The sequence below is a fragment of the Brachyistius frenatus genome, unplaced genomic scaffold, assembly GCF_029030835.1.
Source record: "Brachyistius frenatus isolate BFR_SWC_R1_liver_20210118 unplaced genomic scaffold, ASM2903083v1 Contig_195, whole genome shotgun sequence".
NCBI lineage: Eukaryota > Metazoa > Chordata > Actinopteri > Embiotocidae > Brachyistius > Brachyistius frenatus.
Genome location: NW_027210794.1, coordinates 334,575 through 351,952, shown reverse-complemented (window position 1 = coordinate 351,952; position 17,378 = coordinate 334,575). Strand labels below are relative to the sequence as shown.

Genomic DNA, 17,378 nt, shown 5'->3' with positions numbered 1-17,378 from the left:
CACTCCTAATATCTCCTGGTCCCTCCTAATCCCTCCTGGTCACTTCTAATCTCTCTTGATTCCTCCTGGTCCCTCCATATACCTCCTGGTCACTCCTGGTCTGTGGGGATCCAGAAGTACTCCACCACCTTCCTGCTCCTGCGTGGAGGAGCAGAGTCGGGCCGTTCGCCTCCAAAGGCCGGCAGCTCCTCGAAGTGGCTTTGACCCCCCTCCCTCCCCGTGTTGGGGGCCGAGACCCTCAACATGGTCCTGAGGAACACAAAAATGGAAGAGACTCATTTTGGAAGAGACAAAAGCTATAATTTGACCTTTTAACCCTAGACCCTAGACCTGTTTTTTAATCCCAGTTATTTTCTGGTCTGAAGAAGTTGTTAGTGTAGCTGTAGTTTGCGTGTGAGGCCCCCTGGCGGTCACAGCAGCCGCTGCACTCTGTTTGCATTCACCTGGATGAACTCCTCTCCGGCTCCTCAGAGCTGGACTCCGGAGTGGAGATATAAACAGGATCTCCTTCCTGAGCAAAGTTACGGGACATAGAATTTATTTTATTGATCTCTCATCAGCACACTTTATTCTCTAACTTTCTGAATGATGACGTAGAGTCGTCTCACCGTGAAGTTTCTCGGGCTGCCATCTGTATTTTTCAGGATTTTCACCCTCTGGTCGCTCTCCGTCATACACAGGAAGTAGCTCTTGATGTTGGCTTGACACTGTCGAGGAAAATAAAATATGAAATTTACTCAAGATTTATTCAGCAGAACCAGAAACATGTTCTGAAATAAAAAATAAAAAAATGGGTAAAGTTTTCTGAGTATTAACATGTTATAACTGACAGCATCATTGTCCTGCTGCATTGTTGTCATTGGAAACAGATGATGACTTCCAGGAAAACCATTTGTACATTTAGTTTTTTTCTCCTCACTGGGCAGCGTTGTGTGATGTTTCCTAACTATTCAGTGTGTAGTGAGCTGCAGTGAACACTACAGTGAACACCACAGTGAACACCACAGTGAACACTACAGTGAACACTACAGTGAACACTACAGTGAACACCACAGTGAACAATACAGTGAACACCACAGTGAACACCACAGTGAACACTACAGTGAACACTACAGTGAACACCACAGTGAACACCAGTGAACACTACAGTGAACACTACAGTGAACAATACAGTGAACACCAGTGAACAATACAGTGAACACCACAGTGAACACTACAGTGAACACTACAGTGAACACCACAGTGAACAATACAGTGAACACCACAGTGAACACCACAGTGAACACTACAGTGAACACTACAGTGAACAATACAGTGAACACCACAGTGAACACTACAGTGAACACTACAGTGAACACCACAGTGAACACCACAGTGAACACCACAGTGAGCACTACAGTGAGCACTACAGTGAACACTACAGTGAACACTACAGTGAACACCACAGTGAACACTACAGTGAACACTACAGTGAACAATACAGTGAACACCACAGTGAACACCACAGTGAACACTACAGTGAACAATACAGTGAACACCACAGTGAACACCACAGTGAGCACTACAGTGAGCACTACAGTGAACACTACAGTGAACAATACAGTGAACACCACAGTGAACACCACAGTGAACACCACAGTGAACACTACAGTGAACACCACAGTGAACACCAGTGAACACTACAGTGAACACTACAGTGAACACCAGTGAACACCACAGTGAACACCACAGTGAACACCAGTGAACACTACAGTGAACAATACAGTGAACACCACAGTGAACACTACAGTGAACACTACAGTGAACACCACAGTGAACACCAGTGAACACCACAGTGAACACCACAGTGAACACTACAGTGAACGTGAGGCATGCTCTCGCACTGCTTTGTTCTGCCTCTGAGCCTTCAGGTCCTCCTGAGCTCGCAGCGTGTCGTCCAGCTCCCGGTGCTTCTCCCTCCAGCTGAGACACTCCAACGTCCTCTCCTGCTTGTCCTTCTCCGCCCGACGCCGCTCGGCCTCGGCCTCCCGCTGGGCCTGGCTGGCCTTGTTGCTCTCCTCCTCCGACGCCATCGCCCTCCGCCTTGACGTCCTCTCACTGCAAACACACGGCTGAAATTACACCCGAAACAAGCAGCAGTGACTTCACCTCCTCGCTGCTTGACAAGCGGGACCAAACGCAGCTGAACATACATCTCCAGGTCTCTTAGTAACCATAATCCAGACCACCTGTATATCTGTCCACATCCAGATTTAATGGGCTTTTAATGTGAAGGGAGTGAAGCCTCTGAAATACTTTGTCTCTCTGGTGAAATTTCTCACTCAAACAGCCTTTCTCCTCAGTTTTATAGTGTGGCTGATTAATGCTGAGGGTACAGAGCACTGAGGAAACTAAAATATACACTAAACTACCACAGAACGGGACAGTGAGCCTTCGCTGTTCCTCATCATCTGACCATGTTTAGCAGCACTTGGTGGATGATGGACGTTAAGTCTGAAAGAGTTTAAAACATAAGAAATCACTGAGTTATTCCTTGATTTACACAGTCTGCCGTTAAAGGTTGATTTCGGGGCTTCACGGGGAATTCTCTCTTGATAAGGCCTCACAATCAGGTTTGACATTCAACCTTCCTGTATATTTCTACTTTTATAGCCTATGAGAAGAGAAGGATAAAAACAGCCCTCCTCTGACCTCCTATACATTGTTCTAACTAAGAGGCCTACAATCACTTTAACACTGTTCAGCATCTGATGAGTTTCAACAAGCAGCAAAACAAACCTCGACCCATCACTGTCTTTTATGTAGAGTACATCACAACTGAAAAACCCCTTTCATTGAAAAATAGCATCAGAACATTGACATCTTATATAATTACCAGTTAGATTTTTGGTGATAAAAAATACTGATACAGCATTTTAAAAGATTTAAATTATATTATTATTTTACACACGTGCAGATGTACACCAGGGCTCTATCCCCGGTCCCGTTAAGTTTCCCTTTATCAAAGTATTAAGTCTGTAACCCACTCAGATGAAACTATCATCCCTGTGGGTTTGTTTTGTCTTTTCTCCAGTTGCAGTACCCAGTTCCGTCCAGCAGAGGGCAGTGGCGGCGATAGATAGGAAAACCCGCGGAGAGATAGGGAGATTAGAGCGAGATGGAGGAGCTGAAGGCAGAAAAGAAACTTAACCTTGAAGTCAAATCAGATAAAAAGCTGGTTAAGAGGTTTGTTTGTGAACAGAAATGGTCCCAGAGTGGTCACAAGGAGCAGCGGAGGATTTATGGAGCGTTTCATTGGTCCTTCGCTGAGTGTTGTCAGATAGCTTAGCTACATCAGCGCTGCTCCAGTTGGTGATGGAGGTTCTGTCAAAAATTCTCTTCTTTAGTAATAAAGTCATGTAGTTCTGCTGTTTAATGACTCTGTGGACGTTTTATAAATCTTAGGACATCTTTTTGTCTTGGCTTTTAATGGAAGCTCTATTGTTTCACTGTTTTATTCATTGTTTGGGTTTTAGTTGTGATTTATTGTTTCATTCTTGTTCACTTGTTTTTTTTTGTATTTTGGATAATACAAAAAAACAGTCTTAGTATTGAATGTGCAGCTATTTTAAAGGTACTTGAAGTTCATTTTTATGTTGTTTAGTTCCCAATTTGGTAATCATTATTTTTGATGAGAACAATTGAAGGTCCCTGTTTGTGAAGGTTTTCTTTATTGATTTGCATGTAATGATGTGAAACACAGAAACAGAGACGTGGACGTCCAGCAGACGCAGCGTCTCTCCTTCAGAGGACTGATCTCAGATCAGCTCCATCACACTTCTTTTGGTGGTTTATGTTTTTTTCTCTGCTTTGATTTTGTTGTCATTTTATTGATTTATATTCTTCTTCTCTGTTTTTATAAAGAAGGACATCGTTTTCCCAACTTAAAGACTAAATGGAGTGAAAACTAAAGAGCAAACTGAACATATTACAAACTGTGAAGTTTGTAGTTTATTTTAGATAAATGCCGGCTGCTTGTTATAAGTTTAAGACGTTTTTCATTTCTCTAGTCCTTGAAAAGAAGCTGAGATGAGTTTCTAGAAACATAGTGAGTGAACATAGTTTCATCGTGAGCTTCAGCACAGTTCATCTCTCTTTCAAAGTCCTGCTGCTTCATGTCTGCTGGATGTGTAAGCAGGAAGTAAAGCTTTTCTGCCCCCTACTGGCCAAAAATGAATGGGGACCACTTTAATATGAAGCAACGTCGTGCTGCGGTAGTTTTCAATATTAAGAACCTCAAAGACTTTTTTTGGACCGACAATAAAACTTTAAACTCATTTTAAATAACATTTCAGGAAAACGTTTCCATCCATGATGTTTTGTCTTTTCTTCCTCTGGAAACAGTAAATTTAACATTTTTAATGCCAGTTTAATCAACAGTTTTTAGTTCCAGTTATTTCATGACACAGAAATCCTGCTGCCTGACTTTCTTATTATTTGACTAAGAACCAAACCTGAAGGCAAAACCAAAGATTGAAGGTGCATATTTAGGATCTCAGTTAGTGGAGGGAACGTGAACATGCAGCCACCTCTCTTTGAGTTGGACGTTTTCCCGTGTGACGTGTCTCAGCTGGTGTCGCAGGTCGTCTCGGTCTCCCTGCAGGCTCCGGTTCTCCTGCAGCAGAACCTGCTTCTCTGCGGACACCCGGTCCAGCTTCAGCTGGGTTTCAAAGTAGTTCTTCTCTGTTTGAGCCAGCAGAAGCTGCAGATCAGTGTGCTGCTCAGAGAAAAGACACATGTTCAGATTCAGCGTCGTGGGTCATGATTCAATCCGTTTAATGCTCCTGTTTATACGCTGGCTAATTCAGGGACAAGAATTCAGGTTAAAAGAGATCTGCATCATCTGCAGTTCATCACACGACGACTGAAGTAATGCTGCTTTACTCTGTAACCATCCAGAACATGTCATCACTGTTGTTTCATCAGTAATAGCACCACTTCACTTCCTGCTATCACGGGTCCATGACGGAGACCCAACATCACACGCTCCACCAACGGTTTCCTATAATCTTCTCCGATCTGTTGCTAAGCAACGGTTCTGACTAGATCAACTTTCTGTTTCTGGTGTTTACCTCCTTCTTCCTCTGCAGCAGCTCTCCACTCAGCCGGTCCCGGTCCGCCTCCGCCGCGTCCTTGTCCCGATGACTTCCCAGGGCCCGGGCCTCGGCCAGGGCCCGGCTCTTCTCCGCCTCGCCCCTGAACTCCTCGGCCTCGTCCGCGGCCCGTGAGCACAGCGCCGCCCTCTGCTGGCTGTGGTACAGCTTCTGCTTCATCTGGTGGAGGTCAGGAGAGCGAGGTGGGCGTGTCAGGAAACAGTAGAAGTCTGCCTTTGTTTCTAGATGTAACACGACTCCGACCACCGAGTCAGAACAAGGGTCGCTTCACCGCTACAGTATGCGGCTTCAGGCTCTTCTTGGCATGAAAACACAGACTAACATAAGATCACTATGATTATTGGAGACCAGATCTGTGATTTCATCTATTGATTTACCTCAAATGCCATGTTTGTTTGTTTTTTATAGAATTAAAGTGCGCTTCGAGCTTGTTACTGATCTACCTGTGAGGAGGAGTTCTGTTCATGAGTCATGAGTTGAGCAGTGCAATATTCATTTAGAAAGAAAGCCTGAAAGGTATTTACATTTCTAGACTGAGAAGAAAAACAAAAAAAGATGCTGTTGCTCGTATTATGGGATGGTGGACTGGTGTGTTTGGAGCATATTAAGAAACAAAAGTCGGAATATTTCAATTTTAAAAACCCTGTAAAGGCTGCTTCGTTATTTTTGTGAACTTGTTCCACATCTGTTGGTTTAATGGCTGTTTATTTCAAATTATTTTAAATAATTACTGCAAACAATCATAAAGACTGTTTTTAAAAACAAAAGGATGTTCCTATTTCTCCCGACTTTTATTGTGAAGAGCGCCACCTGCACTCACAATGAAGTATTAGAAAACAAAGTGACATGTTTTCTGAAATGTTATTTCTGACCTTTTGTTGTTTTTTTGCACTTTTGTCTTTTAGGTGTGTAAAAAAAAAAAGAGTTTCTATTGAATCTAAACAGCATCAAAACTCTAAACTTGGTTTACAGAGTTTAAAAAGTTGTTACTTTATTAGAATTGACAGAATATGATTTGTTGAGTATTTAAAGCTGGTGTAAAATCTGAGTCTGTGCAGATGTGAGGTCTCTCCTGACAGATGTTTGTTCTGGTTGTGGTGGATTCTCTACCGTCCTCCTCTTCCTGTTTCCTCCCGGTCATCTCCTGAGTGATGTGCTGCGTGAACTGACGGCGGTCTTCGTACCTCTCTGACTTGCGCCTGCAGCTCCTGGTTCAGGTTCCTCAGGTTCCTCATGGTCAGCTCGTTCTCCGTGCGCATCACGATCCGCTCCATGTGGATCTCGTTTGATAAGAACTTGTTTTCTTTCTTCAGATCCTCACATTCCTGAGACAGGTTGACATTAGTTTCCTTCCAAAGGATACAAACCCATGAAATGATGAACGATGTCATTATGAGAAATTATGATGCTTTTGTACTTCAGAAACGTCCTTATTTCAAACACTCCTGTAGCAGCAGAAAACCCATTCTCCCACTCAGCGTTACCATTTTAGGTTTAAAGCTTCATGTTATCTTTTGAGGAACATTTAGTTTAACTCTGAGTACATTCCTGACCTTTAAATAGTTTGAAAATAAATCACGGTCGTTGTGTTCGAATTTCATGTTTTCACTCTAAAGACTTCCAGAACTTCCTGAGAAGAGATGTGATGGTGACTGAACGGACTTCAGTCTGAATACCTGAACGAGTCCAGTGAGTCCACGTGTTTGTGGTTTATTATGGAGCTGTGAAGCTGTCCAACTGTCTTCAGCTCTTCATCATCTATGGACGCGGTGAGGATGATACCAGAAAATGAACTAATCCAGGGATGTTATGAAAGAAGTAACATGATGTGTTTTTTGCTGCGACAGGTCGTCACCTGATGAGTGACTGTGAGATGAGGATAATAACTCAGATGAAGTGTTCGGTACAAACAAACTCCAACTGTTAATATTTACGAGGCACTTCCTGTTGGGATGTGTTCACAGCCACTTGTGAGATATTAAACCTGCAGTTATGAGTCATGTGACAATTCTGGAGTAAATACAATGAAAAAAAGTATTTTAAAGTGAAAATGTGATTTTGAGATTATAATTTAATAATCTGACTATTTTGAAATCTAAATCCGAGTTGATGAAACCTGAATTGAGTTTGTTCTGATGATGATGATGATGATGATGATGATGATGATGATGATATTAAAACCCTCTTTGACGGCTTACCTTCCTCTTTCTGACCAGCTCTCCCTGCAGGTGGTTGATCTGGAGGAAGGTGCCGTTGTAGCCGGCGGCGCTGACCGGCCGGACCGCCCGCACCGGCCTCTGGGTGGGCCGGGGCAGAGCTTTGACCTCCTCGGTCACGCCGTTCCCGAAGCGGCTCCCTCCGGTCACGTTGCTGCTGCTGACGGAGAACGAGTTGAACGAGCTGTCGTCCGGCGAGGCCTTCCCGACCGTCTGCAGGTCCTGGTGGGACTTGGCTCTGATCGACATCTCAAAGCCCAACAGATGAAGAAGTTCTGCCGGAAGTTCCGAGAGGAAACGGACTCTGGGAGAGAAGTTGGAGCAGCTCTCCGTTTCATGTTGCGTTCAATGGGAGGATCCCGTCGTTCATTATTCATCAGGGAACGTGATCGGACCGACGACACCGACACAGACCACAGCACGAGGACACCTTCATCTCTGCTCAGGGGTTCATTCTAGTTTTAATATGAAATCTATTTATTGTAGGGTATATTTAAAGGTGATATGTTGGCCTTCCCAGGTGGAGGGGGGAGGGGGGCGGAGAGAGGGGGGGGGGTTCGCCTGAACGACGCTCCGCCTCTTTTTTACTCCAAGTGAAGACATAAAATGTTCAGTCCTCCATCTGGGTGAAATTCCTCCTCCTCCTCCGCCTCTTCCTCCCTCTCCCCCTCTTCTTCCTCCTCCTCCTCCACCTCTTCCTCCCTCTCCCCCTCTTCTTCCTCCTCCTCCTCCTCCTCTGCCTCTTCCTCCCTCTCCCCCTCTTCTTCCTCCTCCTCCGCCTCTTCCTCCCTCTCCCCCTCTTCTTCCTCCTCCTCCTCCTCCTCCTCCCTCTCCCCCTCTTCTTCCTCCTCCTCCTCCTCCTCCGCCTCTTCCTCCCTCTCCCCCTCTTCTTCCTCCTCCTCCTCCACCTCTTCCTCCCTCTCCCCCTCTTCTTCCTCCTCCTCCTCCTCCTCCTCCCTCTCCCCCTCTTCTTCCTCCTCCTCCACAACCCTTTCCACTCCCCCTCCTCCCCCTCCTCCTCCTCCCCCCCTTTTCATTATTTTCATATTGAAACTAGAAAACATGACTCTTATTTTGAAAGTTCAGTTCAACTGGACCTCCAATGAATCCCCATGTTCTTTGTGTCTGTTTCATTTGACAGAACTTTTGATGCTTTTTACAAGTTGTATAAGTTCTGATGAAGAATGAATTGAATCCAAATATAAGTGGTGTCCGTTTGTAGGACAGCTTTCTGTCCGTCCGTCTGTCAGCAGAAGTTTCAGGTGGGATCAGTAACATCCAATAACGTGCCGTGCAGGTTTCAGGTTTCTTCCTCTGAATGTGTTGGTGAAGCTCCGACAGCGGATCGAACACGTCAACGGTGCTCCGCCGTCGGCCCTGTGAGCCTCTTTGATGTGTTGCCATGGTGACAGCCCAGTTGTCCCGAAGCTAAAGGGGACTGAACGTTCGTCCTCGTCACGACAGGAACAGAAGGAGGAAGTCTCGTTTCCGACCGGCCCGACAGAGCAAACAGGCCTCGGGAAGAAACGCTGACGCGGCAGAAAAACCCCAAACCGCTGAAAACTGAACAAAACAATCAAAGACGTGTTTCTTCTTCTTCTAGTTCTTCTTCTTCTTCTTCTAGTTCTTCTTCCTCTTCTTCTTCTTCTAGTTCTTCTTCTTCTTCTTCTTCTTCTAGTTCTTCTTCCTCTTCTTCTTCTTCTTCTTCTTCTTCCTCTTCCTCTTCTTCTTCTTCTTCTTCTAGTTCTTCTTCCTCTTCTTCTTCTAGTTCTTCTTCCTCTTCTTCTTCTTCTTCTAGTTCTTCTTCCTCTTCTTCTTCTTCTTCTTCTTCTTCTTCTTCTTCTTCTTCTTCTTCTTCTTCTTCTTCTTCTTCTTCTTTTTCTTCTTCTTGTTCTTCTTCTAGTTCTTCTTCTTCTAGTTCTTCTTCCTCTTCTTCTTCTTCTTCTTCTAGTTCTTCTTCCTCTTCTTCTTCTTCTTCTTCTTCTTCTTCTTCTTCTTCTAGTTCTTCTTCTTCTTCTTCTTCTTCTTTTTTTTTTTTCTTCTTATTCCATTTCATAACAACAACAACAACAAGGTTAGGATGAAGCTGCTGTCGAGGTCTGTCCCCTGTGTGTGTGTGTGTGTGTGTGTGTGTGTGTGTGTGTGTGTGTGTGTGTGTGTGTGTGTGTGTGTGTGTGTGTGTGTGTGTGTGTGTGTGTGTGTGTGTGTGTGTGTGTGTGTGTGTGTGTGTGTGTGTGTGTGTGTGATCTCGTGATGGGCCATCCAGCAGAGCTGACCTCCATCTTCCTGTTTCCTCCTCTCTTCCTCTTCTCATTCTTCTCATTGGTTCTTTCCTCCCGTGTTCACTTTGTTCTTCTTCACCTTCAACATGGCTGTTTGTTTGTTTGTTTGTGGTGCAATACAAAAAAAAAAATCTGTTGACTGTATGTTGACTGCATGTTGACTGAACATGTTGACTGCATGTTGTGTTTTTAATGACTGTATGTTGACTGTATGTTGACTGTATGTTGACTGCATGTTGACTGCATGTTGACTGCTGTTGACTGCATGTTGACTGCATGTTGACTGTGTTGACTGTTGATGTTGACTGCTGCATGTTGACTGTATGTTGACTGACTGTATGTTGACTGCATGTTGACTGCTGCATGTTGACTGCATGTTGACTGTATGTTGACTGTATGTTGACTGCTGCATGTTGACTGCATGTTGACTGTATGTTGACTGTACTGCATGTTGACTGTATGTTGACTGCATGTTGACTGTATGTTGACTGCATGTTGACTGCATGTTGACTGTTGACTGCTGCATGTTGACTGCATGTTGACTGCATGTTGACTGTATGTTGACTGACTGTTGACTATGTTGACTGTTGATGTTGACTGCATGTTGACTGCATGTTGACTGCATGTTGACTGCATGTTGACTGCATGTTGACTGTTGTTGACTGTATGTTGACTGTATGTTGACTGCATGTTGACTGCATGTTGACTGTATGTTGACTGTATGTTGACTGCATGTTGACTATGTTGACTGCATGTTGACTGCATGTTGACTGCATGTTGACTGCATGTTGACTGCATGTTGACTGTATGTTGACTGCATGTTGACTGCATGTTGACTGCATGTTGTCTATGTTGACTGCATGTTGACTGCATGTTGACTGCATGTTGACTGCATGTTGACTGCATGTTGACTGTTGACTGCATGTTGATATGTTGACTGCATGTTGACTGCATGTTGACTGTATGTTGACTGCATGTTGACTGCATGTTGATGTGTTGACTGCATGTTGACTGTGTTGATGTTGACTGCATGTTGATGTTGACTGCATGTTGACTGCATGTTGACTGCTGCATGTTGACTGCATGTTGACTGCATGTTGACTGCATGTTGACTGCATGTTGACTGTTGACTGTGTTGACTGCATGTTGACTGTTGACTGCATGTTGACTGTATGTTGACTGCATGTTGACTGTATGTTGACTGTATGTTGACTGTATGTTGACTGCATGTTGACTGCATGTTGACTGCATGTTGACTGTATGTTGACTGTATGTTGACTGCATGTTGACTGCATGTTGACTGCATGTTGACTGTATGTTGACTGCATGTTGACTGCATGTTGACTGTATGTTGACTGCATGTTGACTGCATGTTGACTATGTTGACTGCATGTTGACTGCATGTTGACTGCATGTTGACTGCATGTTGACTGCATGTTGACTGCATGTTGACTGTATGTTGACTGCATGTTGACTGCATGTTGACTGCATGTTGACTGCATGTTGACTGCATGTTGACTGCATGTTGACTATGTTGACTGCATGTTGACTGCATGTTGACTGTATGTTGACTGCATGTTGACTGCATGTTGACTGCATGTTGACTGCATGTTGACTGTATGTTGACTGCATGTTGACTGCATGTTGACTGCATGTTGACTGTATGTTGACTGTATGTTGACTGCATGTTGACTGCATGTTGACTGCATGTTGACTGCATGTTGACTGTATGTTGACTGCATGTTGACTGCATGTTGACTGTATGTTGACTGTATGTTGACTGCATGTTGACTGCATGTTGACTGCATGTTGACTGTATGTTGACTGCATGTTGACTGTATGTTGACTGTATGTTGACTGTATGTTGACTGCATGTTGACTGTATGTTGACTGTATGTTGACTGTATGTTGACTGTATGTTGACTGTATGTTGACTGTATGTTGACTGTATGTTGACTGTTGACTGCATGTTGACTATGTTGACTGTATGTTGACTGCATGTTGACTATGTTGACTATGTTGACTGCATGTTGACTGCATGTTGACTGCATGTTGACTGTATGTTGACTGCATGTTGACTGCATGTTGACAATGTTGACTGCATGTTGACTGCATATTGACTGCATGTTGACTGTATGTTGACTGTATGTTGACTGGATGTTGACTGTATGTTGACTGCATGTTGACTGTATGTTGACTGCATGTTGACTGCATGTTGACAATGTTGACTGCATGTTGACTGCATATTGACTGCATGTTGACTGTATGTTGACTGTATGTTGACTGGATGTTGACTGTATGTTGACTGTATGTTGACTGTATGTTGACTGCATGTTGACTGCATGTTGACTGCATGTTGACTGCATATTGACTGCATGTTGACTGTATGTTGACTGTATGTTGACTGGATGTTGACTGCATGTTGACTGCATGTTGACTGTATGTTGACTGTATGTTGACTGCATGTTGACTGTATGTTGACTGTTGACTGCATGTGACTGCATGTTGACTGTATGTTGACTGTATGTTGACTGTTGACTGTTTGACTGCATGTTGATGTTGACTGTGTTGACTGCATTTTGACTGTATGTTGACTGCATGTTGACTGTATGTTGACTGCATGTTGACTGCATGTTGACTGTATGTTGACTGTATGTTGACTGTATGTTGACTGCATGTTGACTGCATGTTGACTGCATGTTGACTGTATGTTGACTGTATGTTGACTATGTTGACTGTATGTTGACTGTATGTTGACTGCATGTTGACTGCATGTTGACTGCATGTTGACTGTATGTTGACTGTATGTTGACTATGTTGACTGTATGTTGACTGTATGTTGACTGCATGTTGACTGTATGTTGACTGCATGTTGACTGTATGTTGACTATGTTGACTGTATGTTGACTATGTTGACTGTATGTTGACAGTATGTTGACTGTATGTTGACTGCATGTTGACTGTATGTTGATCAGTCTCCCTCTGTCAGCTGGATGATGGCCTGTGGTGTTCACAGACCCAGAATAGCTTCTAACATAAAGTGATGTTTAACACAGATTATTTTGAAAGGACAGAGAGGGAAATAAACCACCTTTTTGTTCAACGTGATACTTAATATAAGATCCATCATTTTTACAAATTAAAAGTCCTTTGTGATTCATTTCTTACATGACTGTCGCCTGATTTTTTTTTTTTTAATTATCCAACATGTCAGCCGTACCTCAGAATCACAGAGCAGCCGGCGTCTTCATGCTTCCTGAAGGAGGAGACTACACCTTGAACTTCAGGGCTGCACGAGCCGCCTGCCTGTTTCTGAATGTCACCATGGCGACCAGAGAGCAGATGGAGCGAGCCGTACAGCACGGACTGGAAACATGCAAGTAGGCTGAAAGCATCGGATTCTGTGTGTGTGTGTGTGTGTGTGTGTGTGTGTGTGTGTGTGTGTGTGTGTGTGTGTGTGTGTGTGTGTGTGTGTGTGTGTGTGTGTGTGTGTGTGTGTGTGTGTGTGTGTGTGTGTGTGTGTGTGTGTGTGTGTGTGTGTGTGTGTGTGTGTGTGTGTGTGTGTGTGTGTGTGTGTGTGTGTGTGTGTGTGTGTGTGTGTGTGTGTGTGTGTGTGTGTGTGTGTGTGTGTGTGTGTGTGTGTGTGTGTGTGTGTGTGTGTGTGTGTGTGTGTGTGTGTGTGTGTGTGTGTTGTGTGTGTGTGTGTGTGTGTGTGTGTGTGTGTGTGTGTGTGTGTGTGTGTGTGTGTGTGTGTGTGTGTGGTCCCATGATCCCAGCATCCATCATTAATATGATGTCAGATTCATGGGTCATATATCACGTGTAATAAACGTTTGTAGGATTTAAGAATTAAAGGGGGAAGTCAAAATATTTATTAAAGTGAGACATTTTTGTTTTATTGTATAAACATTGCAATATCTGCCCTTTTATTTACTATCTGAACAGATTTGGTTGGACAGCTGAGATGATCGTCGCCATCCCGCGACTTTCGTCTGACATCAAATGTGGAAAGGGAAAAACCGGAGTGGTGACGTGGTTTGCACCGACCGACAGAAAGTTTGGTGTCTTCTGCTTCAATGCCTCCGGTACGGATTATTTGCTGTCCGGTATGCTCTACTGTAATCACAGTTCATCGGTCACACACATCGGTCCTGTCATTTCACTTTTTTATCTTGAGTCACCAAGTTTAAACTTTTGAGTTAATTGTACTGAGATCGATCAGTTTAATTTAGCCTAATTTGTTTAAACTCAATTAAAAATACATTTTCCAAAAATGCTGTATATTTAATTAGTTAATTGAGCTAAAAAAAGAACAACATTGTTTTCTATATTGTCGTAAAAAAGTTGTGCAAGTTGTGACGGTTAATGTGTGTCAGATACACTCAACTGACCAAAACTAAGAAACTGTGTGCAAGCCGTCTCCAATGAGTCAACAGGTTGGTGTTTCCAGTGTTTGTTCCCACGTGTCTTCAGCAATCACTTCAGTTTGACTGATATTCTCATCTTTAATGTGAGCAAATGAAACAAAAAAGTAGTTTTATGATTTGTTACATGATTAATTTACAGTTATTTAGGCCCTAACTACCTCTGCATTAGATGAACAACTAAAATATCAAACTTTCGTTTCAGATTCAAAGGAAACTCTGACAACATGGACAGCCAGCCATCGATCGTCCACGTCTTCCAGCTCCCTGACAGCTGCAACCCGAAGCTCAGCAGCCGCCTCTCCGTCAGTCACGTCCACAACCGAGTCGCCACCAACAACTAGAACCCCCGAGAAGACGGCCTTAACTTCAGCTTCTGCTCTCCCCGTCCAGACCTCACGCTCATCCAGGGTTTCATCCTCCACCTCCTCTTCACTTCCTGTCTCCACCCATCCTACTGCTGCTCCTTCTCAGCGTGTCACATTAACTGTTGTCAGTCTTCCCTTTTCCACTTCCGTTCACACCTCCAGCGTCTCTGTTTCCACGGTGAGCTCTGCAGAAGTTGCTCTGGGAGGTTTGTTCAACAATATTTATTATCATTTTCCCAAATTATTAATTTACTTCTTTCTTTTCTGGAAATATGACTTTACATGCTGACAGAGCTCAAGAGGTTGAGAGGGGAAGGATGTCGAGGATGCTTTTTAAACAACAAAAACTTGTGATATCCTCCAAAGGTGATGGAATGAGGGGTTGATGGGTAATTTAGCCTTCAGTTTTTTTGATTTTTTTTTTAACCAAAATTAATGTTTTACCTAAAGAGGATTATTTTATTTGCCAGTATTAAAGCTGTATTGAATATTTTCTGGCCAGTGGGGGGCAGAAAAACACCAAAACAAACTGCTGGTTGCATTGGAAAAATGTTTGAACTTTAAAATCAATTAGAGAATTTAATTAAAACTGGATGAAGATCATCATGTTAATTAATACACAAATCACACAAACAAGTATATAAAGAGTCCAGAAAATTAAAAAAAAATAAAGCTGTACTCTGTCATAGACTTGAGGTTCAGGTAGTGAAACAGCAGTGACCTACAATACCATTCATGACATGAATTCTGTTCAGCTTGGATTTGAACTGGTGTGTGTAGAAATCCCACTGACCTCATCGCTCTTTCTGTTGTTGGTTCTCCAGCTGCTCTGACAGCACTCGTCACTCTCGGCGTCGCCGTCCTGCTGCTGGCGGCTGCAGGTGTGATGTGGTACCACAAACTGTGAGTCGAGTTTTCAGATAACTTGTACGGTTTCAAACACTCAAAAAAAAGCACTTTTACCTCTAAATAATAAAGTTTGTGTGATAAAGCAGAAAAGGCTTTTTAAGTTTGGAATACAGAAGAATTGGAATCGTACTGTTTTTGTTTTGCATGTGTGAAAGCAATCGTCGGGCATAAAGAATTGAATGTGTTTTTATTTATCCATGTTTAGTATATTGTACTTTATGATACGCCTTTCCCTCCTCTCTTGTTGGAAAAGGACCGTTAGGAGGTGTTGGTCTGAGCGGCAGCAGCGGGACGACGTAGAGACGGAGATGTGGAAGCACACGGACAGCGAGACGGACCTGCACAGTCAACACGGAGCAGAAGGAGACGACGACCACGACCAGGCAGACAGGAAGTACTCAAGTGACATCACGCTGTGTGTGAATCCGGATATCAAAGCTCACTCTTTAGAGTAGCTTCAAGACAGGTTAATAGGATTTTAAAAAATGGTTTGAATGAACACAACAGTGTTACCTGATAAATGTCCGTCAGTGTTTCAAAAACAGGATGATTTACACCAAAAATACTTTGATTACTTTACTGTACTCGGCAAAGTACAACTGTAATTCTGAATAAGCACAATCACTGCCATGAGCCATCAGCTGCAGGTCTCCTTCTTCTTGTAGCTGAAGATGGTCCTGAATAACCCGGGCTGTATTCTTTGGGCTTGTCATGCTGCAGGACGAGTTTGAAACCTGTCAGGCACCTTCCTGATGGTACAAATCTAAATAGGCCCCATTTTTTCTATTTTTATGACCATATATATTTATATATATATATATCAATATAATCTTATGGTCTTGTCTGTAAACTTCTGTTGATGTTGTTGAGATCGAAACGCTGCAGCTAGTTTGTCTTCCCTTTGTGTTTGTGTGCATGAACACAGTTTCATCAATATTGTTGAAATAAATCTACTTAATGTTACTGGAGCGTTTCATTGACTCTTTTATTTATTTATTATTTTACCTCTCGAGTGAATAACTATATGATTCTATCATAAAAATAATATAAAACACAACCTAAAGACAAAAAAACAAGACAATCGGGAGGAAATGTGACAGTTGCAACCACGAAATGAAAATATACTGAAAAAACATATTGTTAAAAATGAAACTTTGAGTGGAAGAGGGAGGTGGATGTTTTAATATTTTGGATGAGATACGATCGGATGATTTTTCTTTCATGCCTCTTCGGACATCAGGACATCCCATAAAACGGCCACGGTTACGCCCATCGGTAACAGTTTGACTCTTTTACAGCAAAGTGCACCAGCTCGTGCACTATTCAGTGAGGAGGAGGTGGTGGAGGAGGAGGTGGTGGAGGAGTGGATGGTGGAGGAGGAGGTGGTGGAGGAGTGGATGGTGGAGGAGGAGGTGGTGGAGGAGGAGGTGGTGGTAGGAGGAGTGGATGGTGGAGGAGGAGTGGATGGTGGAGGAGGAGGTAGGAGGAGTGGATGGTGGTGGAGGAGGAGGTACAGGAGGAAGAGGAGGAGGTAGAGGAGGAAGAGGAGGTGGAGGTGGTGGTGGAGGAGTGGATGGTGGATGGTGGAGTGGAGGAGGAGGTGGTGGAGGAAGAGGTGGTGGAGGAGGAGGTGGTGGAGGAGTGGATGGTGGAGGAAGAGGTGGTGGAGGAGCGGATGGTGGAGGAGGAGGTGGTGGAGGTGGAGCGGATGGTGGAGGAGGAGGAGGTGGAGGTGGAGCGGATGGTGGAGGAGGAGGTGGTGGAGGAGTGGATGGTGGAGGAGGAGGAGGTGGAGGTGGAGCGGATGGTGGAGGAGGAGGTAGTGGAGGAGTGGATGGTGGAGGAAGAGGTGGTGGAGGAGGAGCGGATGGTGGAGGAGGAGGTGGTGGAGGTGGAGCGGATGGTGGAGGAGGAGGAGGTGGAGGAGGAGGGGATGGTGGAGGAGGTGGAGGAGTGGATGGTGGAGGAGGTGGAGGAGGTGAAACAGCCTACATATCAACGTTCTGTACTAATATGGTCGTTTTCC

General features: G+C 43.9%; 2 protein-coding genes across 2 annotated transcripts; one reads left to right on the top strand and one right to left on the bottom strand.

Annotated features, from left to right (window-relative positions):
• Nucleotides 1–82: 82 nt before the first annotated feature.
• LOC138632798 (golgin subfamily A member 6-like protein 25) lies at nt 83–7,618 on the bottom strand. Its single transcript, XM_069718625.1, has 7 exons — nt 7,352–7,618; nt 5,112–5,312; nt 4,569–4,756; nt 1,884–2,097; nt 609–707; nt 444–511; nt 83–249 (listed from the first exon to the last, which is right to left on the bottom strand). Exons 1-7 carry the CDS (start codon nt 7,616–7,618, stop codon nt 90–92), a joined length of 1,197 nt encoding a protein of 398 aa, XP_069574726.1. The 3' UTR covers nt 83–89.
• Nucleotides 7,619–12,858: 5,240 nt separating this feature from the next.
• Nucleotides 12,859–16,287, top strand: lyve1b (lymphatic vessel endothelial hyaluronic receptor 1b). The gene is made up of 5 exons (XM_069718652.1): nt 12,859–13,031; nt 13,597–13,757; nt 14,281–14,649; nt 15,268–15,346; nt 15,606–16,287. Exons 1-5 carry the CDS (start codon nt 12,859–12,861, stop codon nt 15,805–15,807), a joined length of 984 nt encoding a protein of 327 aa, XP_069574753.1. The 3' UTR covers nt 15,808–16,287.
• Nucleotides 16,288–17,378: the final 1,091 nt, after the last annotated feature.

Coding starts and splice junctions, on each gene's coding strand:
- LOC138632798 (XM_069718625.1), bottom strand. CDS start 7,618: ATGTCGATCAGAGCCAAGTCCCACCAGGACCTGCAGACGGTCGGGAAG. Junction 708..1,883: donor CTCAGAGGCAGAACAAAGCA/GTGCGAGAGCAT, acceptor TTTCCTCGACAG/TGTCAAGCCAACATCAAGAG. Junction 250..443: donor CCGGAGAGGAGTTCATCCAG/GTGAATGCAAAC, acceptor TGTGTTCCTCAG/GACCATGTTGAGGGTCTCGG.
- lyve1b (XM_069718652.1), top strand. CDS start 12,859: ATGTCAGCCGTACCTCAGAATCACAGAGCAGCCGGCGTCTTCATGCTT. Junction 13,032..13,596: donor CACGGACTGGAAACATGCAA/GTAGGCTGAAAG, acceptor CTATCTGAACAG/ATTTGGTTGGACAGCTGAGA. Junction 14,650..15,267: donor TGCAGAAGTTGCTCTGGGAG/GTTTGTTCAACA, acceptor TTGGTTCTCCAG/CTGCTCTGACAGCACTCGTC.